The sequence below is a fragment of the Centropristis striata genome, chromosome 1 (assembly GCF_030273125.1).
Source record: "Centropristis striata isolate RG_2023a ecotype Rhode Island chromosome 1, C.striata_1.0, whole genome shotgun sequence".
NCBI classification, from domain to species: Eukaryota; Metazoa; Chordata; class Actinopteri; order Perciformes; family Serranidae; genus Centropristis; species Centropristis striata.
Window position 1 is genome coordinate 22,501,598 of NC_081517.1, and position 23,830 is coordinate 22,525,427.

General features: G+C 40.0%; 1 protein-coding gene across 2 annotated transcripts in view; it reads right to left on the minus strand.

Moving 5' to 3' along the window:
* The window catches only part of wdr17 (WD repeat domain 17), a 48,389-nt gene that overhangs the window by 14,304 nt on the left and 10,255 nt on the right, over positions 1-23,830 (minus strand). The window contains exons 3-19 of one of the 2 annotated variants that reach the window (XM_059334989.1): positions 22,881-23,064; positions 22,538-22,768; positions 20,976-21,086; positions 19,784-19,924; positions 19,465-19,587; positions 15,758-15,825; positions 15,638-15,691; positions 15,340-15,508; positions 14,346-14,437; positions 14,072-14,154; positions 13,876-13,962; positions 12,393-12,557; positions 10,935-11,050; positions 9,393-9,479; positions 8,921-9,070; positions 5,282-5,412; positions 4,105-4,230 (exon numbers count right to left, since the gene is read on the minus strand). In XM_059334989.1, coding sequence (XP_059190972.1) covers positions 4,105-4,230; positions 5,282-5,412; positions 8,921-9,070; positions 9,393-9,479; positions 10,935-11,050; positions 12,393-12,557; positions 13,876-13,962; positions 14,072-14,154; positions 14,346-14,437; positions 15,340-15,508; positions 15,638-15,691; positions 15,758-15,825; positions 19,465-19,587; positions 19,784-19,924; positions 20,976-21,086; positions 22,538-22,768; positions 22,881-23,064 — 2,118 coding nt within the window. Of the gene's footprint in view, positions 1-4,104; positions 4,231-5,281; positions 5,413-8,920; positions 9,071-9,392; positions 9,480-10,934; positions 11,051-12,392; positions 12,558-13,875; positions 13,963-14,071; positions 14,155-14,345; positions 14,438-15,339; positions 15,509-15,637; positions 15,826-19,464; positions 19,588-19,783; positions 19,925-20,975; positions 21,087-22,537; positions 22,769-22,880; positions 23,065-23,830 lie in introns of both variants that reach the window. The other variant, XM_059334981.1, reaches the window with a different exon arrangement.

The window sequence follows — 23,830 nt, forward strand, 5'->3', positions numbered from 1 at the left end:
CTCACGCTGCTGCAATCAGGCCACCAAGGAATCGTTCTGTTCTTCCTTATCTTTTGTAGTTGTTCTTGGATATGATCAGTTGTCTGCTTGGCACGTTCAACTGTGTTTGGAATCCGCTTAATCTTCTTTGGATTAGTTGCAGGAGTAGGCGGATGTGCCTCCCAAACCTATAAAGTAAGCTTTGGTAGTTGCGGGTGGGGATACCTGACCTAGCCATACTGACCAAGGACTGGGGTCATCCTGACCCTTTGAAGAGTCTGGTGGTATTGGTGGGCGATGACAGGTCTGAACTGTCTCACCGCGACTGTCAGACATCTTCGGATCAGGTTCTCCATTTCTTGTCGCAAACTTTCCCCTGTGGGAGGGTTTGGGGCCTTACCACATGTCTGATCCTCACCGACTTGTTTCGGGTTATGCTCAAAATCAACCTCACCCTGCTATTGAGGAGTAGCTTTATGTTTTGCGCCAACCTGGTCCTGGGATTGACTCCTGGACTCTGACTTTATCCTTGTGTCATGCAAGCTGGGAACATTTCCTCACCTCTTGCCTAGTAACATCATATTGCATGCTCTCATGGAGGTTATCCAGGAACAGCAATTTGAAAGCCTTTTCCACGTCCAACACGGACACCTCCTGTAACAACAGGTTGCTGTTTAGAGAGTGAGAGTGCAGCCAAGTGCCTTTACTTTTTAAATCCCAGTGATGTCACAGCCACATCACCAGTCTGGACTGGTCTCGTCCAATATGAGGCCAGGGTTCGAGCCTGTGACGGACTTTGCACACAGGTGTGAAAAGCTGAGGCTCATGGGAAGTGGAATCTCAGCAGTACTCTCATTGTTAAGAAACAGGGGGAAACTGAGATTTCGGCTTAGGAATTGGGGGTGAAATCAGGCTTTCCTTATTCCATGTAGGCCTAAGTTTAGGCTTCTAACTTTATATGTAGGCCTTTCTTTGTTCTACCCACATGGTGGTCCCAACATAACCAAACCAACCACAAACCCTTGATGACGAGGGACTTGACAAAGGCCATAGCACATAACCAGCTACGAAGGCAGCAACAACAACACTACAAATGCAATGCTGACGCAGAGGAGCTCAACCGTTTCTTTGCCTGTTTTGAGGCTGATAGGCCTGCAACAGACTCACTGGCTTCTTTCCTTTCATCAAACCAACACTTACACACTCACACTACAGGAACAGGAAGTGAGGCATGTGTCAGTAAACACAAGGGAAGCAGCTGTAACTGATGGAATACCAAGCACAGTAGTCCAGGCATGTGCTGACCAGCTCTTTGGGGTTTTTAACACCTCCCTGTCACTAGCCACCATGCTGTCCTGCCTTAAGACAGCCACTATAATCCCTGATCTCATAAAGCCAGCCTCTGTGGTCCTGAATGACAATAGAGCACTTGCACTCACACCAGTGACTATACAGTTTTTCTCAATTGCTAAAACACTAATTCCTGTTGTGTGAATCAGTTGCTCAGTTGTCTAATTCATTCCCTGAATCGAACATCCTTTTGACAAAACCATAAACTATCTTCATCTAGTAAAACAATATTTGCAGATCTCAGTTATTCCTTTTGCAAAGCTCTAAACACAATTCTCCTGCAATAAGACACAGTTGTCACTGTGATGCACTTGTGATACATAATGGTAACAACAAAGCTCTAAACACAATTCTCCTGCAATAAGACACAGTTGTCACTGTGATGCACTTGTGATACATAATGGTAACAACAAGTGACAAAACATGAACACAAATAAAACGATTCAAAATTGATCACACTTGTTTCTCATCATGTCAAGACAACATTTGGGATAATGTTAGTTTTCACCATGCTGTCAGAGTGAGACAGTGGTTCAATATAAAACCAAATTTATGTAACCTATACTTGCCACCATACTCTCCATTCCTCAATGCAATAGAGGAGTTTTTCTCCAATGCATTGCAGGCTGTACACTTTCATTTGTAATTGTAAATTTAAGGATGATATTTTTCACTGTACCTATGTTTCAATGCAGAGTAAATGCTGAATCCACTGAGTTGTGCAATCTTTTTTTAATTTATTTATTTATTTATTTTACTTTTGAGATGCAAAATGCATGTGCTATACTTTAATGTGACCAATAAACATTTCTCCATGAGCTACATGCCTTGAACACTGTGTTCCCAATTTTTTGGTGTATTGTGTAATGACTGCTCAGCAGTTTTTCTATTTTGACCAATTTGTTCAAGATGTGACAACATTGTTTGGTTTTGAGAACAGGTAAAACTATTTTGAGGTGGTGGGATGGTTTTGCTAAAAGAGGTTTTGTGAATGTAATGTGAGAGTTTTGTGTAGAGAATTGTGAGAAAAGGACAGGAGGATTCAAAAAATGTGTTTTAGCAATTGAGAAAAACTGTAAAGTGCTTGGGAAACTAGTCCTGCACCATATGAAAACCAGCCTCCCACCCACATCTGATCCTCATCAGTTTGCATATAGCTAATAGATCTACTGAAGATGTCATCGCCATTGCATCCCTCAACAACCTAGAACACAGAGAAAGCTATGTGAGGATGCTCTTCATTGACTATAGCTCAGCATTCAGTAACATGCGGCTGTGGCTCAGTTGGTAGAGTGGTCCCCCACCGATCGGAGGGTTGGTGGTTCGATCCCTGACCATGGCAGCCTACATGTCGAAGTATCCTTGAGCAAGATACTGAACCCCAAATTGCTCCTGATGCTGCGTTCATCAGTGTGAGAATGAATTCCCAATGGTGGCAGGTGGCACCGTTTAGGGTAACCTCTGCCACCAGTATGAATGTGTGTGTGAATGTGTGAATGGGTGAATGAGCGTAGTGTGTAGTGTAAAGCGCTTTGGATAAAAGCGCTACATAACTGCATCCCATTTACCATTTAACATCATCCCAGACATTTTAATCAGCAAACTGCAAGACCTAGGCCTCTCCACCACAGCAACTGTCAAGAGGCCACAGCAAAGACTGCACTTCCTGAGAGTGTTCAGGAGACACAACCCTGAGAGCAAGCTGCTGGTGGTCTTTTCCTGGGTGACAACCGAGAGCCTTCTAACATACTACATGACAGTGTGGTATGCAGTGTGTGTGGTCTGCTCTGCTGCAGACAAGAAAGCACTCAAGAGAGTTATCAAGACTGCAGAGAAGATCAGAGGTTGCCCACTGCCCTCTATGGATATGGAGGACATTGGATCACCATGCTACACTGCAAAAAAGCTTGTATTAACTTGTATTTTTTGGCCTAAAACAGTGATTTAAGTTGGTAAAATTTGGAAATATAAATTATTGACATTTAGGGCAATAATGTAAGTTAGCACAACAAAGGAAGCCAGTTGTATGCTCAAAAACAAGTTGGTGAGTTGTTGTTACTCATATCTTTAAGTTGGGGTTGAAAATTATAAGTTAGTACAACTTACAGTTGAGTTGGCAAACTCAAAAACAAAACTTAAAATATTTAGTTTAATTGTCCAACTTAAAATTTTATCGAAGTTTGTTGCCTTGAAATTTTGAGTTCACCCAACTTTTCTTTTTTTTGCAGTGTACCTCAACAGAGCCATGAGAGACCCCACCTACCCAGGTCACCACCTTTTTAATCTGTAGCCCTCTGGCAAGAGCTTCAGGTCAGTCAAGACTCGGACCTCCAGACAGTTTCTTTCCAAAAGCAATAAATAGTCATTAAAGTCATTATTCTGTTATAAACCCAAACTTTATTTTATGATCTACACCAGGGATGGGCAACTTAAATGCTGGAGGGGGCCACAATTTTAAATATGTTTAAATATGTTTACAGTACAGCAACTTAACATATTTAATGCTCAAATACATGTATTACAGTATAAATAGGAATACAAAAGGTTTGAAGCAAATGAAAAACTGTGATTTCTTTTTTTTCAGTGCAAGAACAGCAGACCAGTAATTAATAATTTTGTTTTCATGCTCAATCCCATCCCTGAACTATGCGCTTTATTTTGTGTATTTATTCTGTTCTATGTTCTATGTTCTTATTCAATGTCATGTGTTTTTGCCTTGCACAATCGAGAAGTAATTATAATGTTGTATGTTGTTTGCGAATTAGAGCTTCTCACCGTCTTAAACTTGAGCAGGTGTTTCATGTGCATCACTCCCTTGCTGTAGCTGGCTGGTAGCAGTGAGTCGTCCTGGCCGTGAATGACTGACACCAAGTCCCAGAGGTTACTGCTGCCTCCTGCAGGCTGGTGCACGATAATGTACACACAAATATGTTCAGAAAGACACACAAAAACACATGCAACATGCAGATTCACAGAAAGAAAACAAGTAAAATATATTATCACAATGAAATGTTAATTGCAATTTTTTAAATTTTAATATGTTGACATATTTTAGCAGTATTTGAAATTTATGAGTAACTGCGTATCAAAATATTTGTCTGCTGTTGAGTGTTTTGCAGGATCTGTGAGACACAGGTTGAACCTATTAGATATTATGAGCTGTATCACAATTATACATTTTACACCTTGTTGAATCAAGCTACTTGTTTTTAAATGTAATGCCTTTGTAAGGATGTTTAATCTCAACAGAAATAAAGGTGGGCCTCTATTTTTGTCTTCTTTTAGTAAAAATGCATTTATTATTAAAGCATTTATTCATTTGTGTTTGATTTTCATTTTCATTAAATAAACACGAAGTAAAGGGTGTGTAGAAGAGAGCTCCATTCCAAAGTCAGTAACCCTCATGCAACATAAACTGAGCTACACATCTTGTTAAATCCAAACTTTGGGCAAAGTGTTACATGACTTGAGTAATGGCAGTTAACTTTTAATTCCGACAGTTCCTTGAGAACATGTAAGCAGAAACCTGTTAGTTTATATATATATATATATACATGCTGGTTTAAAGGTAAAGGGTGGTCATACCAAATTAAATTGTTCTTCTGTTGTGTTAACTTTGCATTTTCTTTACTGATAAAAAATAATAATAATAATTTCTTTTTTTGAAAGCATTCTTATTTCAAAGCATTTTTTTCACATCTGCCTAAGACTTTCACACAGTACTGTATATGTGTATACCCAATCTGAGACAAAATCATGCCCAAACTATGTGTTGCTTACTGTGAGACGAACTGCTAGAAATGTAAACACAGACTGCATCCGTACCAAGAGAAACACTAAATAACTGGGACGAATGACCGTCTACAGACCTTCTAAAGGTATCGCACTGGATTAGGTGCTATATCATCACATAGCATCAAATATGATAAATAACAATTTAGAATGTAGTTACCGAAAAGCATTCAGAGAACCAGCGGAGCTTCTTTGCCCTGATGTCACAGTTCAGTTTATCCAACTCCTGCTTGATGTCTCGAGACACTTTACCACAGAGCAGTGGTGGTGAGCCAGGAACCATAGCTGTGTCTAAAGACACACACAAACACCATGGATAAAAGAGGTTTCAGAAAGAAACACCATGAAACAGGGCTGCACAATTAATCGAATTTTAATGTTGATCACGATTTTGGCCGCCACGATTAAATTAACCTGATCGTCGGCGATATTTCCATTTTAAAATGCTGCTCTCCAGCATATCTAATCAAGCACTTTCTACACCAGTAGTCCACCAACCACCAGGGGGCGAACGCAGAGTTAAGGTTTCATGTAGCTGCTTAAATAAACGAGCGAGCGCACCTTGCAGCGTCACTCCATGGACTGTAGCATAAAGGGTGTTTCCACTACCGCCCAATACCTGGAATGAGGCGAGTCTCACTCGCCGAAACGCCCCTAATTTGAATATGAGCCGTCCTGAGCGGTCTTTTGACGGGACTTTTTTCTCCCCCGCAAAAACGCCTGGTTGCTGATTGGATAGAACGCTCAGCAGAATGTGACTTAGTACTCGACCCCACAAGAACACGCACCATTTGTAAAAGCTGGCGAAGCAGTGTTACCAACTTAGAAACTTTGCTGCTATATTTAGTGACTTTTGAGACCCCCTTAGCGACTATTTTTCTAAAAAGCGTCTGGAGACAAATCCAGCCGCGGGGGCTGGCAGCTCATTAAGAAGAGTAAGAAGGAGTCAAAGCGGCACAGTCCTCCTGCAGCAGTCTCTCCCAGCTGCAGAGCCGGAGGGGATGTTAACCCCTTAGCGTCCAGTCTGCAAATTGCTAACAGGCTAACAGTTAGCTCTGTAGCAGTACACTTGTTTGTTTACAACAAGCACTGGACACTAAAAACTGTTCCTGTTGTTTGGGAAAACATTTGTATTTTTATTGCATTACTTTTAAACAAACATGGTGAATAATCGTGATTAATAATCGTGATTACAATATTGATCAAAATAATCGTGATTATCATTTTGGCCATAATCGTGCAGCCCTACCATGAAATAGAACAGAACATGAACATGAAAGTACAGGAGTCTGTACTATTTCATACAGGCTCTGCCCTAAAGTGGATTCTACAGTTACTACCCTCCCCCAACCCTGAGCACATGTTTGCCCACTGATATTTGTAGAAGTGTAGCTGGCAAATCAAATCGACAAGAATACACGAATACCCAGCAGTCTTGACTGTCACCAATCAGTGTAGTGATTGTGGTTGCTGTGTCCAGGAGCTTTGATTTTGTACTTTGACCCAGACCACATATGTATTTTTCACCCTCTTATGCGTCCGCCCATAGACCTGTGAAACCTCAGCCTAAAGAGCTTCCCTGGCTTCTTTACACAGACAAGAGGAGGTACAGGTAAATGTGGTGACCGAGGCACCTTTGTATTGTTAAGTTTCAGTGGTTCATTCATCACTACAACACAACTAAACAACAACACTGGTTCACCATGCACTCAGAAACTAAACACAGCAGGGAATGATCCAAACCCCAAAAGCTGGCCAAACAACAACGTAGCCAACTCAAATGCAAAACCATCCACTTCTGCTGAAACAACCCCTCCGACCACTGATAAAATTCACCACCTCATCTTCAAAAATTGTTTTCACTGAATCGACCACCTACTCTCTGAACTCAGCAAATGCACCTACTCCACCCTCCTCCATGATGCCGCATAAACACAGGCACCAAGGTCAAAGCATGAGTCATCAGAAAACCCACACTTCATATCAGTTGTAATTAAGAACTACAAAACCCTTAACAACTATATTTTAGCTAACCAATCCATCCTCAAAGGAATTCAAAGACACAAGTCACAACCCCAACTCCATCAGCTGGTCCATATGAGACACAGCAGCATTCTCATCATTCCAAAGGACAATCTCTCCCTAAACTCATTAATAAAACCTTTACCTGCAGATTAGCAGGCAAACACAGATTTACCCCCCTACCTGAAACCCCCACAAAACTCACAAAAGGCATTCATACAAACATCACAAATGCACAGGTCAAAGAAGAATTGAAGTAATCATTATATTATATAAGAAGACCCTCTCTAATGCCAGAGCAGGCTATTTTCTGTTTTGCATGATGAAGACATTTAGAGATAAAAATTCATCATCTCCTGCCCTCAACTGGCAAAGATTTGTCTGCTATCGTAGGAATCTTAGAAACAACTTTAGAATCTAACTTTATTTTTTTTCTTAGAGTCCTTATGGTTTCTGTCTCACGGGTTTACATGGATCATAAGGTGGGCCAGGTCTGTTGCTGTTTTTGGTGCTGTGATCCTACTAAACACTTACTACTACCATCGTCATCACCATGGACCTGGACTGTGGCTGTACCTGCTGCTGTGGTCCTGCTAAATTGTACATATATATATATATATATATATATATATATATATATATATGTATAGGTGTATGACAAGATCTCGCAAGATTAAACTAAGAACGAATTGAAGCGGCACAGTCCTCCTGCAGCAGTCTCTCCCAGCTGCAGAGCCGGAGTCTGCAAATTGCTAACAGGCTAACAGTTAGCTCTGTAGCAGTACAGTGTGTATGTGCTGCTGTGCACAGTTAGCGATGTCGGTTAATTCACGATCACTATGTTTATGATAACTAGCCATGTTGCTTTGTTTTGATCAGCTGCTGATGTTGTGCAGTTAGCAACAGCGGCCCGTTTGCGTCTCCCGTGTTTAATCCGTTGCGTGTATGTGATCACGGTCGAAACTGTCGCTAAGCGATTACGCGACGATCGAAAACAATACGCCACCTCCAAAGTCTCATTAATCCCTCTGGGGGGGGTTATTTATTTATTTATTTATTTTATTTTAACTTTTACAAATTTTAGTTTTAGTTTCAATTTGTGGAAGACGTTTATTAAAAGCTCATGCTTACATCATGCATGTAAAGAGTTATAAAAAAAAAAATCAAAATGCATGTGCAACTTGGTTAGATAAAAGTCTGTTGCTCCAGTCATATATTTTGTCATTGTAGTTTTCTTAAAATCTCGTCTCGTTCTCGTGAACCCAATATCGTGTCTCTGAGAGAGCTGAGAGTATCATCACACACCTAATACAGCTACATATAGTACTGTATATACATACAAGTTGTTATTTTATTGTTATTCCATTCTTTCAGAGTTCACAATCATTAAGTGCGGCTTGAGTAAGCAACAAGGCCAGAAAAAAAATATTGTCACTTGTCCACACTGCAGTAAAATAAGAACTTTAAAACACACCGACAAAAGCAGGTGCTGCGGGTACTAAACTTCTGCCAGGGCAGTCATTCATCGGGCTTTAAGCTGCTCCTATGCCACTCACTAAAGAGAGTATAGGACTGACACCTTGATCTTCCTTATATAACTTGGAGCTACTTCCAGCTCGGTTGGCTATATTTATGCAAATTTCAGTGGATAAACACACACACAAATGTCAGTGGGCGAACACATGCTCATTGTTTAGGGACAGTAACCCATAGAGTCCAGTAGAGGGCTCTGCCAGCGATTGTAGACAAGGGGTTACAAAATTGTCTTTGTTGTTACCTGTGTTTCCTATGATCTTTTCCCATGGCTGGTTGGTGAGGATGTTGAGCAGCAGTGGAGAGATGAGAGGTGTGAGAGACCACAGCCTCACTGTACTGTCTCTGCTACAGCTGGCCATAGTGAAAGGACGACTCTGATGACATGTTAGACCTACAGAAACACACAATTTCGTAAACACATCTCATATTACAGCCTCAGGTTCATAACTATATGTTTGCAGTCATACAGTCTCTCAGAATTAAGAAAAATTACTGAAATATACAAAACCTTTCTAAAACCAATATGATGGATGCAATTCAAGTCAATTCAAGTAACAGTTCATAATTTATTTGAATATGTGTACTTCTTTAACACTGACTGACTGTTTTTATTGCATTTTCAGTGAAGGACCTTAAAACATACTGTACTGTACTTGACACCCATTATTATTATAAACTGTATCTGCAGTAATAATAGTCAGGTTCTGCCTTACCATATACATCAGCTCCATGGTCATAGACTGTATCTAGACACGTGCCATCTCTCGTGTCCCACACTCTGATCGTATAATCCCAAGAACCTACAAGATAATATAAACTTTTACAATTTAACCCTTAATAGGGCACTCATTTAAATACTTGCAAATTCCGAATTTCAACCCTAGAGAATATTGGAGGATATTACATACAGCCAGAATGTGTAAAAAAAAAACATACGGACCCGGGGAAGGGGGGTAAATCTGTGACTTTTTTCGAGCAGATTTGCCACATTAAATCTCTTAAATCTGCACATTTTTTTCTTGTATATTTGGCACTTTCATTTGCAACTCCTCCCATATTGGCTCTCTACAGTATACCACAATCTACCAGAAGGGCTTGTCTCAGTTTTATGCCAGTCACCCACGTGTCAGGCTAAATGTCTGCAGAGATTTTGAACAGGCAGAGTTGAAAAATCAATTAAGGAGCTTGAGACCCTAAAAAAACCTCAGTACTTAAGGCAAAGATGATATTTCATTTGTTGGATATGTAAATTACCCTTGTTGAAGGTAACACTACCCATATAAGCTATTGATTGTTATTGTTGTTTACCTGTCCAGTTTTATATGACATTATATAGAGATACAGTAGAGTACTGAACTACTACCGAAGACTTGTAGACCTGGACCTCATTTCCCATATCACCAGGTTTCTTGACAGAAGAGCTACCCACTTCTTGCCTACCTGTGGACAAGTCTCTAATGCTATTCCACAGATCAAGTTGGTTCACAAAAAAAACCCCTCAAACCCAGAACCTTTATAAACATGGTGGATACTGTATATGATTAGACAGCAAGTGATTATATATGTTAAACAGAACATTATATTGTAGCACATATTGCCTTTGTACTTATGTGCAAGGTTATAATAGTTTTGGATTTTTCATTAGTTTTAGTTTTAATTTCGTTGTGATTTTATGTTTTCAAATTAGTTAGTTTTTATTCGTTTTTAGAGTGAGTTTGCTAATTTTAATTGGTTTTTATTTTTTGGAAAATGCTTAGTTTTAGTTTAGTTTTTATTAGTTTTATTTTTTTCATAATGGGGTATTTGTTGGGTGCCAGATTAAAAAAAAAGTCACAATAAATATTTCCTTTATTTCCTTTGTCTGATCCATCTCAGCCCCAATAAGTTTATTAAGTCATAAAACCAGATAGATGAAATAGATTTCATATAAACCAAAAAGGTTTATGTATGAAAAAAGTTGACAAAGACGAAAACGAAGGACTTTTTCACTATAATTTTAGTTAGTTTCTTAACCACATAATACAGTTTCAGTTTTTATTTTTATTTCAGTTAAAGAAAATGTTTTTTCAATTCTAGTTTTCGTTAACCTTGCTTATGTGATGTACTTTTTAAAAATATCTGTTGGCTTGTTCATACAACTTCAGATACTAACAAGCAAGAATACACATAGCTCAAAAGTGTAGACAATGACATCATGTTAATATATATAATATATATAATGGAAAAATCCAAACAATATCTTTCAGTGACATTACCTGAAATGAGGAGGTAAGGAACTTCTGTATTCCACATCAAGCCTCTGACAGGAGCCGTATGACCACTCAACACATTGATACATGCATCCTGTGTGTAGTCCCATATGCGAACAGTACTGTACAAACAGACACACAGGGGTTTCTAGTTTAATTAACTTCAAATTAATATTTGTTTTCTTTACCATATAAAAAGCAGCTACCGGTATATTCACATATGCGACTGCAGAGTTAGAGTTACACATGCTATAGCATTATTGGGGAACACTTTACAATAACCAACAGAGTCATGTTTATAGATGGTTTATAGACCAATTATTAACCATTTACAAAATGCTATACATTTTTAATCTTTAAATGTTTTCAACCAATTTCTTAAAGGTATATGAATCATTTCAAAATCATTAACATACTTAATATGGTGTTAAAAATGTTAAAATGAGTGCAACTAAAACTATTGATAAACTATTAATTATAATTGAATTGTTTGTTAATGGTAAAGTTACTATAAACTTACATTAATATACCATCTATTCGTCATTTATAAATGATGTAGTTAGTTAAACATTAATAAATTATGTATTTACCGTTCTAAATGGCTTATATACAGTTTATAAATGATGATTAAACATGAATCTGTTTACCATTTAGAAATGATGTAGTTAGTTAAAACTTAATAAATTATCTATTTACCATTCTAAATGGCCTATATACGGTTTATAAATGATGATTAAACATTAATAAACTGGTAACCATTTTAAAAAGATGGTTATTGTAAAGTGTTACCCATTATTGTTGCCTTAGTGTGATAAACATTACTATTGAGTTAAACCTTCATCAACATTTGAAATAAACCAAATAAGTTGGCTGCTGTCTAAAGTTAGTGCCAATAAAAGAGAAGTCTATCCATTTAAATTAATTATAGCGGGTTCTAATCGTGCATTTTAAAATGTAGTATAGTGTGACACTTTTGAATCAAGGATGGGTAATTGTATTATTTCAACAAGGAATAAGATATCCTTTAACTCGGGACAAATTAAAATTTAATTTCCAAAAAAATAAGATAAACAGGGACAAATAGATGTGAGGGAAATGTTTTGGTACTGGTTAAAACTCCACAAAACCTCAACCTCTCTACAAAAAGTTTACCTATATTTGTTAGCAATGGGGGATTTTCTGAATTTCTTTTCCATTTAGAGTTTTAGACACATAAAACACATTTCATAATTGTAATTATACAATACATGAATGCTTTTAAGACACAATGCCCACATTTTTTAAATTCACATGTAACTCTATATGAATTTTGCTTAATATTTTAATAAGATTACTTGTTCTTGTTTGTGTACCTCATCATTTGCCACTACAGTGAAAAAATATTACCCATCCAATGTACACCTCATCCAAGACAAATATGTTAAATAGTATTTATTTACTCTCTAGCTCTGTGTCTGCACTCACCCATCATCTGATCCAGAACACAATATTCCCTCTCTCAGTGGAGACCAGCGAACATGGAATACTTTGGCTAAGTGTCCAGTGAAGACCTTCAGAGGCTGATCAGAGCTTGTGGCCAGGTAGTACACACGGACATTTTTATCCTCACAGCCTGTTGCTATCATATCCCTACAAAGACAGTGAAAGAGACAGGCAGACGTGTCAAAAAACCAGATGACCTTTATTTTTGATCAAGTAGAAATGAGAGTAATGTGCTCTCACTATGGAGTTGTAGCAACTGTTAAGTTTTACTGTTTGGATACTAATCTTGCACCTTTTCTGAATTTATTCTTATTGTTCTCTCCCATTAACACTTATTTCCATTTTTTTCACAAATAGAAATATAGAAGTGCTTGGTTGCTATTTCAAAATTAACCCATTTAGGCCTAAAACGCCTGAAAAAAATGCCTGTAAATCCTCTGGGTGATTTTAAAATAACCCCCTAAAACCTGAAGTTTTTCTGGGAATTCAACAGAAGTGTCAACGCCTACTAAATAATAGATTTTTCAGCCTCTGTAGCAGATAGAAATGAAATTCAAAAAGTATTTGAGAGCTTATAGCTGTTATATCTGAGCTCCCTCCGCTATAGCGGCTGTGGCTCAGTTGGTAGAGCGAGTTGCACACTGATCGGAGGGTTGGTGGTTCGATCCCTGACCATGACAGCCTACATGTCGAAGTGTCCTTGAGCAAGATAGTGCTTGAGTGAATGAATTCCCAATGGTGGCAGGTGACACCATTTAGGGTAGCCTCTGCCACCAGTATGAATGTGTGTGTGAATGGGTGAATGAGTGCAGTCTGTAGTGTAAAGCGCTTTGAGTGGTCGCGAATCGACTAGAAAAGCGATATATAAGTGCAGGTCCATTTACCGTCTTCCGCAATGATTTCAAAGTTCTGGAAAAGTCCCATGTATTCTGATGCATTTCATTGGCCAAGAGACCGAAAATAGGTGGAAAAAACTACAAATACTACAAAACGATGTATCCGCTTTCCTGGCTTTAATGTTAGAATAACGCAACAGCGCCCCTGGTTTTAATGGTAGAAATGCGATAATGCTTTCCCGCCTTAAATGGGTTAAAATAAGTTGGGGTTTTTTTTTATTATTTTTTGGGCATTTTTATGCTTTATTGAAAGTGATAGAGTGAAAGGGTGATAAAGGGGAAGACATGCTGCAAAGGGAGCTCAGGCAGGATTCGAACCCGGCTCCGCTGCAGCAAGGACTCAGCCTTAGTGGTAAGCGCTCTACCAGTGTGAGCCACCGGGACGCCCCTAAGATTGTTTTTTTAAGTGTTGTCTTTCAGGTCCAGTTGCATATAAACTGTTCAAATAAGTGACAGAAGTCAATCTGTGATTAACAAATATGCCAAATATCAGTTGCAGCATATGTTGACTGTATGATGCATATTGACTCCCCCACTAAAGAATGATGGCAGATGGATTGAGGTCCTACTTGTTATTCTGGCTCCAGTCACAACCAAACACAGCAGCCGGATGTTTGTACTTATGGAGGATTTTACCATCGATGGTCCGGATGATACTGTTGTCAGAACAATATAAAACTTGTAAGACTTTCTATGAAGGACAAAAAAATGTCATAACAGAACAAACTATTGTAAGAGTAGCTAATAGGAAAGATGAGGACTCACCAGAACCCATCGCCACTGCAAGTAGCAATCCTCTTAGAATCTTTATGGCTCCATGATATACAGAATATACCATTCTTACCATGCTGGGGTGGTTGGCAAAGATAAAATAATAATGAAATATATCCAAACAAGTTTTCTTTAGTCCACAAAAAAACAGGGAACAGCAGTTAGGTTCCAACTTTTGATTAGTTTAAGCAATACACTGGGGATTGTCATATATTAATGATACACAGATTCTGTTTGAAATTAATTTTGCATAGAAAGTCAAAGTAACCTCATTGAAGCGAGTGATGATTTTTCCTTTTCTGACATCCCAAATAAACGCTCCGTTACGAGATGTTGCACCTGCAATGCAGTTCAGGTCTCCTTCAAAACACACAAAAACAGAAAGGTCAATTACTCACACAGATGTAGTGTTGTCCCTGATAAATCACATAGTCAAATCTGATCAGTCAAGTCTTGCCCAAAGTCGCCAAAATATTGAATGTTTTTTGCTGATTCAATCTGTGGAGGTTGCAGTTTGTGCAAAAAGAAATCCTGTTCCATGCCATGTCTGATGTTTCAGAAAGGAAAGCACTGTGACTGTGTGTGTGTGTGTGTGTGTGTGTGTGTGTGCGCCATTGTTTGGAATAGCAGAGGAATAGGCAGACTTCACTTATATCAGTGCTCTTCGTCGCTGTGAATGAAGCTTTTGGAGTGATCCTTTGTTTTATAGCAACATTTTCCCCAACCACGACGATTTGACTGTGAGATTTACAGTCGAATAAGGATCCTTTATGGGAATAGAACACTGACATAAATCGCGCACTCGTAATGAGACCTACGTGCGTGCAAATCAAACATCCGTGCGCGCATATTGTTTTTTCGAGCGCTTTCAAATCTCTCAAAAATAGCTCACGAGTGATTTGAAAGCGCTCAAAAAACAATATGCGCGTGCGGATGTTTGATTTGAGCTTGCGGGTCTCATTATGAGTGCGTGATTTATGTCAGCGTTCTAATCATAATCGTTCTTATAATCCTTAGATTGAATCATCCTATGCTCTACTATGCGGAGTCACCCCTAAACACATGATACACTTCAGATGAGATATTGCTGTTGAGAAAGGACTAGAAGTCGTTTGTACCATACACTTGACCTGTTTGTGTACATGTACATGGGTGTCTTTTGTGGACTGGTATGTTCAGGTTTGGGTTTAGGTTACATTTATGTTCTTCTGTGTGTGTGTGTGTGTGTGTGTGTGTGTGGTGTGGAGGTGGAGTTGATCTACCTGGAGCCCAGGACAGAGAGTAGACCACTCCTTCGTTGCCGGGGGAGGTGTGAACAGCTTTTAGTGTGTTTGTGTCCCAGATTTTGATGGTTCCATCAAAACTAGCTGTGGCCAGAAGATTGTGATCATCTGGTTTAAACTTGCAGTCAAAGATAGTCTCTACATGACCCTGGAAGAATAAAGCAAACCATCCATGAGTCAAAATCACAGTACAAGATATGTGTTTTATTGGTTTGTTCAGTAAGTATTGTATAAGCATGTGTAGGCTGTTGACTTTACAAAGGATGTTTAAGAATACCAAGTCTCGTAGAAAGTCCCACTTCTTGGCCCCCATATCATAGAGTCCCACCCCTCCATCCATGAAACAGCACACCGCATGGCCAGGGGGGAGAGAGAAAGAGCGATTCTGTGACAGGGTTGGAGGAGGTACAGCCTCACTGGTGGAACTGGTGTGTAGACTTTTACTGGGAGAACAGGAACTGGGAGCTGCAGAGACAGTGGCAGGAGTCAATGAAAGGAGAAAATGCCTGCAATCTTAACAAAAATTATCCTTGCATTTCTTAACATTCAGTCTCAGAGTGCTGCTGATCTAATCAAATGAACCCTTACAAGAGAAGAAGTGCTTCTGCCCAGTGTTTGAATGGCTGCTTCATACCCAGCCAGTGTACAATAGAGAAATAATTGATTTAGATTACAGCCTCTATTAGCCTGGCTAACGCCAGACTATATCACAAAGGATGATAGTCTGGACACCAGCAATTCATTTTTCCGTAGAGGAGGCGCAGTTTACGATCCCCCAGAGCCGTTTATTGGGCGCCAGAATGTCTATCATAAGCGTCTGTACGTAGCTCTTAGCCAATCATATCACTTATACCAGATGACATATGTAGAGCAACAGAAATTGATGTTTACATAGCCAGACTAGCCCATCTCTACTCTACTGAGACTAAAATGCTCAATTCTGCTTCTGCAATGTTTTTCTGCAGCATGTTCTGGCTCTGGCTGCTCACAGTCTACCGGCAGTGTTGGTGTGTGTGTGTGTGTGTGTGTGTGTGTGTGTGTGCGTCTGTGTGTGTGTGTCTGTGTGTGTGTGTGTGTGTGTGTGTGTGTGTGTGTGTGTGTGTGTGTGTCTGTGAGAGTGTTGCTTGTTGCTTTGCTTCTCCAGTTCTCGCTTTCTGCAAGATTATTTATTTTTACGCCTCATTCCCCCTCATGTCATTCAGCCACACACATCCACTGATTTTATGGTCAATAGACGAGCTGCTGCGGGTCTCTGGGCGGCTCCGCTCTCCCCCGGCTCGTATCGAGATCACCGGCGTTACAGCAGTGAGCGGTAGCGGGGCTAGTTGGTAGATTAGGCTTTGGCCGAATCCTGTCGGAAGCAAGGCTAAAACATCCTTCTTGATGGTGAAACAGGAGTTTAAAGTCAAACGTTGTTCTTCTTTTAAAATAAACTTTGTCTCTTAACTATCTAAAACACTGTCTACAGCCAGATCCAAAGAGAGCTTCACATCTGCTGCAGCCATGTTGGATCCGTAAGAAAACTACAAAACTACAAGCTTCCATCTGTCCAATAGTTACCGTCATCTTCTTGCCGTCCCTCCCCGTTCTGTGATTGGATCCCTAAAACAGGGCTAAGAAACGGCCTTAGTTGCCGCCTGCAGGTTCAAAATGAAATCGAGTGTGCAAGGCAGTATGGGTATACCCAGGCTAAGCCTCTATCTGATACAGTCTTACTCCTCAGGACAGTCAGGACAGAGTGGGCTTTGGTTTTTGCAGTGAACACTTTTTTTATGCTTTTATAACATATATCTAAAACTTTGTTGTCTTGTGTATTACATGTTACGTCAGCTGTGCGTACAATCTCCCTCACAGAGTAGTGCTTACAAAGCTGTCACAAACAGACAGATCCAGTCCCTTTGGCTCTTCCCCGACAGTTATGTTCTGTCTGCCCATATGAGACAGACACAACAAAGCAGCAGCTCTGCTTCTACGCAGGAATTGTTTGGCAGGTTATGAACAATTCCCAAACAATCAGTGCCAGAAGTAGTCCTTGTACAAAAGTCACCATGGTGTTCAACCCAACTTGTTACAGTCACACCACACAGATATAGTACGACAATTAATAGTAAGACAGAATATAAACAATATAAACATCAAAAAGGCATAAAAGCAGCAGCAGCATGAGTTTGGGTCGCCAACAAAGCAACGCCACCGGAAGTTGGGAGACAGTGACGAGTAGCATTATTGTACAGCACAATAAGTCTGGATTTAAGATTTAATATTTTGTGCTTAAATAGTACAACACTACTAGCCTGGCTAACGCCAGACTATATCACAAATGAGATATAGTCTGGATACAAGCAATTAATTTCTCTGTAGAGGGGGCGTGGTTTACGATCCTCCAGAGCCGTTTATTGGGTGGTACGATTGTCTGTTATAAGCATCTGTACGTAGCTCTTAGCCAATCGTATCAGTTATACCAGATGACGTATGTAGAGCGACAGATATTCAAGCAAGAAGATGACTGATGTTTACATAGCCAGACTAGCCCATCTCTACTTTGGGACTAAAATGCTCAATTCTGCTTCTGCAACGTTTTTCTGCAGCATGTTGTGGCTCTGGCTGCTCTATAGTTTCAGCTCACAGTCTCTATGGGTATTGCCCCGGGCAGTGTATTTAAGTTGTTAAAGTTTGAGATGGGACATTACCTCCTCCACCCAACACCTGTGAGAGGGGGGCATAACCTTCTTTCGACTAAAAAGTATCAGACAGTATCAACTTTATTACACATATATGAAAATGTATCAAATATACGTGTCCAAAATAGAGCCAGCTTTGGGCAGAAGCAAAACATGTGACTGAGGCTGGCTGGGTCCTGCCTGCATCTGATGCAAGTTGGATCTAAATCAGTTTGGCTAGCTTACTTGCAGTTAAATGTAAAACTACCTGGGAGCAGGTCTTAAGTATTTCACTGTCTGACGACACATGGAGAGACATTTTTACCTCTTTTTTTGAACAGACGCAAATTATTGCTATGATGGAAAGAAGGTGCCCCGCCCCAAGATTCTCAATTATTCCCCTTATTCCAAAACTTCATATCTTGTTCCCAGCACCTACATTGAAGTGCTGGTGAATGCATTACTGGAACACTGTCAGTAAAAAATATTACACTCTAGAGGGTTTTCACCAACGTCACGTTTCCCGCACGGTAACCCAGATGGTGGCCATATTGGGGGCACTCTGTGTTAACGACTGAACGGAATACAATGGAGAATTGTGCGCTTTGAATACTTTAAGTGAATGTAGCCATGTCTAAACAGAAAAGCTCATCAAAATGCGTCCAAGATGCAAAGTCATATAGGGAAGGACTTGGACCACAAGAAAAGGTGCGATATTTTGAGAAATTGCGGTTTATTTGCGGTGCAGATCTCTATGAGTTGGCTCCCTCTTCTTGGATCCATGAAATACAGCACATTTTAGCTCTACATTTCAAGAACGATTAGAATAACATATTAAGTCATTAATGCCACATGCAGTAGCTTGATATGAATTATATTATGTCAATGTCAGCTTTATTTTAATAGCACATTTAAAATAGCCAGTGTCCTACCAACATGCTTTACAGTAAAATAAGCAAACAGTAAAAACAATAAAAGCAATAATTGTTTTACTATTTAATATTAAAAATAGTATTATCATTGCACTACAAAAAAATGTATAAGCCGCTGCAATCAACATTTTACTTACCTGACAGAGGAGTAAGTGAGCTTTGGCAACCACAAGCGCCTCCTTTCCTCTGATAACTTCTGACTTTCCTCTCCCTGGTTTTTAATAACTTTTGGAAATCGATAATATTCCAAATGTTTTCTGTCTGACCTATTGGTACAACCTAAAACACTGCAATAATTAACCATTTTCCTTGATGACGTTTGGGATCTACTTCAATGCCTGTGCGGAGTACCCCAATATGGCGAGTGCCGGTCTGATGACGTGTCGTGAAAACCCTCTCTTGTGTAATTACGCTGTTGTGATTTGGTAGCGAAAAGTGATTTGGTGAGAAAGACAAATCTGAACATACGGATTTTGTATAAAACGTGCAATAATGTAATTTTAATTTTTTACCTTTCTTGGCAAGAGGGGAGTTAAGGACATGCAAAGCATGAAATCCTGTTTTTTTCAGTTTAAAGCTGTCCAAAGGAGTGGTGCGAGACACATTCCATACCCTCAACACTCCAACCTGAGAGTCTGACAGACAGGAAAGGCAAATCAGTTAACACATTTCTAAGATCTGTTCCGTAATCCAAATGTGTTGCATATTTAAGTATTATAGTTATTATTATAGTGTCAAATGTACTTGTCAATATGCACATAACAATGAATTGATTCTAAGAGATGGCACTGTGCCATCAAGTGGTCCCACACAGAAATATATGGTCTTTACCTCCAGTGATGAACATGCCTGGTGCAGAGGGGACCCAGGCCAGACACTGAACTGATGCAGCAGCCGAGGGAAAGCAGAAGGACGTGATACAAGCCAAGGCCTCACTGTCCACCAACCTGATACCATTGTGGAGGTTAGACACTGTGATAGAGAGAATGGGTTCATCGTTTAGCATTTTTGTAACCAATAATGTAATGTGTTACATGAATAGACCAGGTTAAGATTTTTGATTACTGGCATGTTAGTTTTATGTACCGTATTTCCTCAAATAGTAGCCGGGGCTTCTATTAATAAAAAATCAGTTTGGGACCCGGCCTATAATAGGGGCAGGCTATTATTTGAAGGAGGCTTTTATTAAAAAAAGAAAATCAGAGCAGCTCTGACTGGCACTTTTTAGAGTGTTTTACACAGCGCATTGTAGGCAGTTACCTGGATGTCAGCCATATTGGAAGTACTCAGATGTAAACAATGAACAGCATGCTGAATGTTCATTTTAAGCAGGATTTTAAATGTCTAAACTACTAAAAAGCCCTGAAGAACGTGCGTAAACGTCTCGACTTTACAGAGAATGACTAGGACAGCGGGAGAAACAACCATATTTACCTACAGTACTAACTCGTTTGGCCAAACTTCTAAATACAGGTGTTGTGTGTAAATCTGTTACCCGTCAAATGATGTTTCCTGAATGGTGTTCTCCGTAGCATCACCTCCACGGTTGGAGTTAGGATTTAAGTTTAAGGTTAGGCCTTGTAGAGAGAACTGTTTGGGGTTAAGGTAAACTTGGGCTCATGTTAACAACTTAAAGGAGGACTGGTTGGGGTCAGGGGTCAGGTTGGTGCAGGTTAAGGTAAGGGGGACACATATCGACGGGGGAACAGACTTTGACATAACACCGGTAGGACACCCGGCTTATAAAAGAGGCCGGCTTTTATTTACTAAAAATTGTTTTTACACCCGGTTACTAAATGGGGCCGGCCATTAATAGGGGCCCGGCTTTAAATTGATGAAATATGGTAACTAACTAATTATTATTGAGCAAAGAGGCAGAATATCAAATGATAAAGAATTAAATAATAATAAAATCTTATATATTGTTCAAGTCTGTGTCTTGCTGTATGACTTTCTTCTATTTTTTAAAGTCAAACTACTTTAGCTAAAAGAATCTTGGTGATGTTGTAAATATTTCTCTAACCTAGTAAATAGTCAGTTGACAGTGGGTCCCATTCCAGAGCACTGACTGGGTCCTCTTCATCCGTCCCTTCTAATGACTCTGGACGCAACACATGCTTCTGACCTTTACTCCCTATACAACAGACAGGACAGACAGATTAATGAAGATATCTGGCTTACAGAAATGTGTCTCTACTAATACAATCTAAAGAGAAAAAGAAGGTTAGACAAAAATATATATAACATTTTTTTTAAAAAGCCACATGGGACAATATTTTAAAACTTTAATCATTCATTCATTCATTATCCTAAACCACTTATCTGTACAGGTCGCGGGGGGCTGGAGCATAATGAAAAATATAGATGTGGATAATATAGCATAAACTGCTTCACCGCAGCACATCCTGTTAGCTACTCTGCCCTCTTGAGTTGTAAAAGATGCAGTAGACCAAATATGGAATAACCCAAAATATTAGTTCCCATTAGTCCTCACTTTTATCTCCCTGCATAAGATCAACAGACTCTCAACTAAACTCAGTTGAAGAGAGGAGAAATGTTATTAAGTGAGGAATTACTGATTTAAATGATGTGCCGAACCGAAAAATGATTCTGATCTCAGAAATAGACTGTTTTTAGTAAAAAATATATAATACAACTGAAATATGAAAATAAAGAGTGACAGACACCAAAACACATCAATAAATAAAATGTGACAATCAATCGCACAATGCCCACCATCTAAACGTTGCAGCTAATTGTTAAATGTTTTTCTTGGTTAATGTTAGCCTGGCTAACACCAGACTATTCTCAAATGAGGTCTAGTCTGGCAACGAGCAATGTATTTTTCCGTAGAGGAGGTGTGGTTTACGATCCTCCAGAGCCGTTTATTGGACGCTTAGAATGTCTATCAAAAGCGTCTGTAGGTAGCTCTTAGCCAATCAGATCAGTTATACCAGATGACGTAGTAGAGCAACAGAAATGGATGTTTGTTGTGTGTGTGTCTGTGAGAGAGTGTTGTTTGCTGCTTTGCTCCTCCAGTTCTCGCTTTCTGCAAGATTTATTTTCACGCTTTATTCCCCCTCATGTCATTCAGCCACACACATCCACTGATTTTATGGGCAATAAACAAGCTGCTGCGGGCCTCTCGGCGGCTCCACTGTCCGCAGTCGCGGGGCTATTAGCCGCTAGCGGCGCTAATAGCCCCGCTACCATAACGCCGGTGATCTCAGCGGAGCCGCCGAGAGACCTTTCGCCTTTCAACTTTCGCTCTAAACTATTTAAAACACCATCTACAGCTAAAGAGAGTTTCGCGTCTGCAGCAGCCATGTTGGATCCGGAAAACTACAAGCTTCCAAGTGCCGAGTAGTACGCGTCATCATCTTGCCGTCCCTCCCCGCTCTGTGATTGGATCCCTAAAACAGGGCTAAGAATGCTTCCTAGTTTCCAGACCGCCTGGAGGTTCGAAATTAAATTCGAGCGCGCAAGGCAGTCTGGGTATACCCAGGCTAGGTTAATGTCCTAATAAATACACAAATGCAGAATATGTTTCAATCAAAATGTAATGAGTTGAGGAAACATTGGTACCTGGTTGAAAAACAGACAAACTTCCATCTGTGTGTCCAAATACCAGTTTGCCTTTCTTGGTGGGGTGCCATCTGAAGAGACAGATATCAGACAGGAAGGAGTGGGCTTCTTTATGCACTGTGACACCGGGGTCAGGACCTCCATATACCCAGATATACAGCGGGCCCCGCTGGGAGACAAATGCCACTCCGTCAGCGAAGTTCCAGCACCAACTTACTGAGGCGGGGACGCCTGGGGAAGAAGAGGAGATACTGTGATACTTTATGGAGAGGAGGACTTTGCAGTACTCTAACCTTAATCACTCCAGTGTGCCAGTTAAACCTGGTGTAGATCATCCATCAACCTTTAGTGTTGTCCAGTCTTGCTACAGCCTTTTGTTCTGCTACGTTCCATACAATGAGCAGGTTATCAGCAGAGGCTGACGCGAACAGGTCAGGGTTGTTGGGACACCAGCTGATGGCTGTTATGGTCTTCTTATGCTCTGACATGATGGACCTCAACTTAAACTCATTGTACTGCTGGTCCAACTTTAACAAAGAGACAGACAGAAGGACAAGACATTCATGAAAGGGAAAAAACAGCTCTGATATTGTACTTTGATAGGTTAAACATAAAGTCTGCTGTGATCCCATGAATCCTCTCTGCAGTTGTAAATGCATAATTGTAGATAGTTAACCCCTTGACCTTTCCAGTCTACAGAGGGCTGTACATTGGGCTGAGTGGCCGGCCGGCGGGCTCACAGGGCTATAGTGGGCTTTATTTCATGGTTAAAGAGAAGATATTATCATATTAAACTGGAAGATCTAAGGAATATTGGCACCAAGCATGTCAGGATATCTTGTTGGGAAGTTGGAAATAAAGCTGTAAAGTTAGGCTATTTTTTGCTAGTCGATTTGGAATGGCAATATTCAAAGCAATCATCTGACCTCTGATGCCATGATATATGAATGAAAAAGGGCTCTGTCCCCTCTTTACACAAATGATGATAACATGCAGTTTAAAGCAAAACTGACTAACCCTAGAGCCCCCAAGGACTAAGCTCCGTACTATGGGTGATCGGGCCTTCTGCTCAGCCGCTCCCCTCCTGTGGAATTCCCTCCCAGACCACCTGAGGGCTCCACGAACCACAGACTCTTTTAAAAAAGGCCTAAAAACCTTTCTCTTTAAAAAGGCCTTTTATTAATGTATCGTTGTGCTTTGGCTTTTAAACCTGTTTTTAGGGCCACGGGGCAATCGCACCAAGCACTGGTCCCATACAGCAATAGCTGTAGGGACTGTGGATTTCTTCTTCTT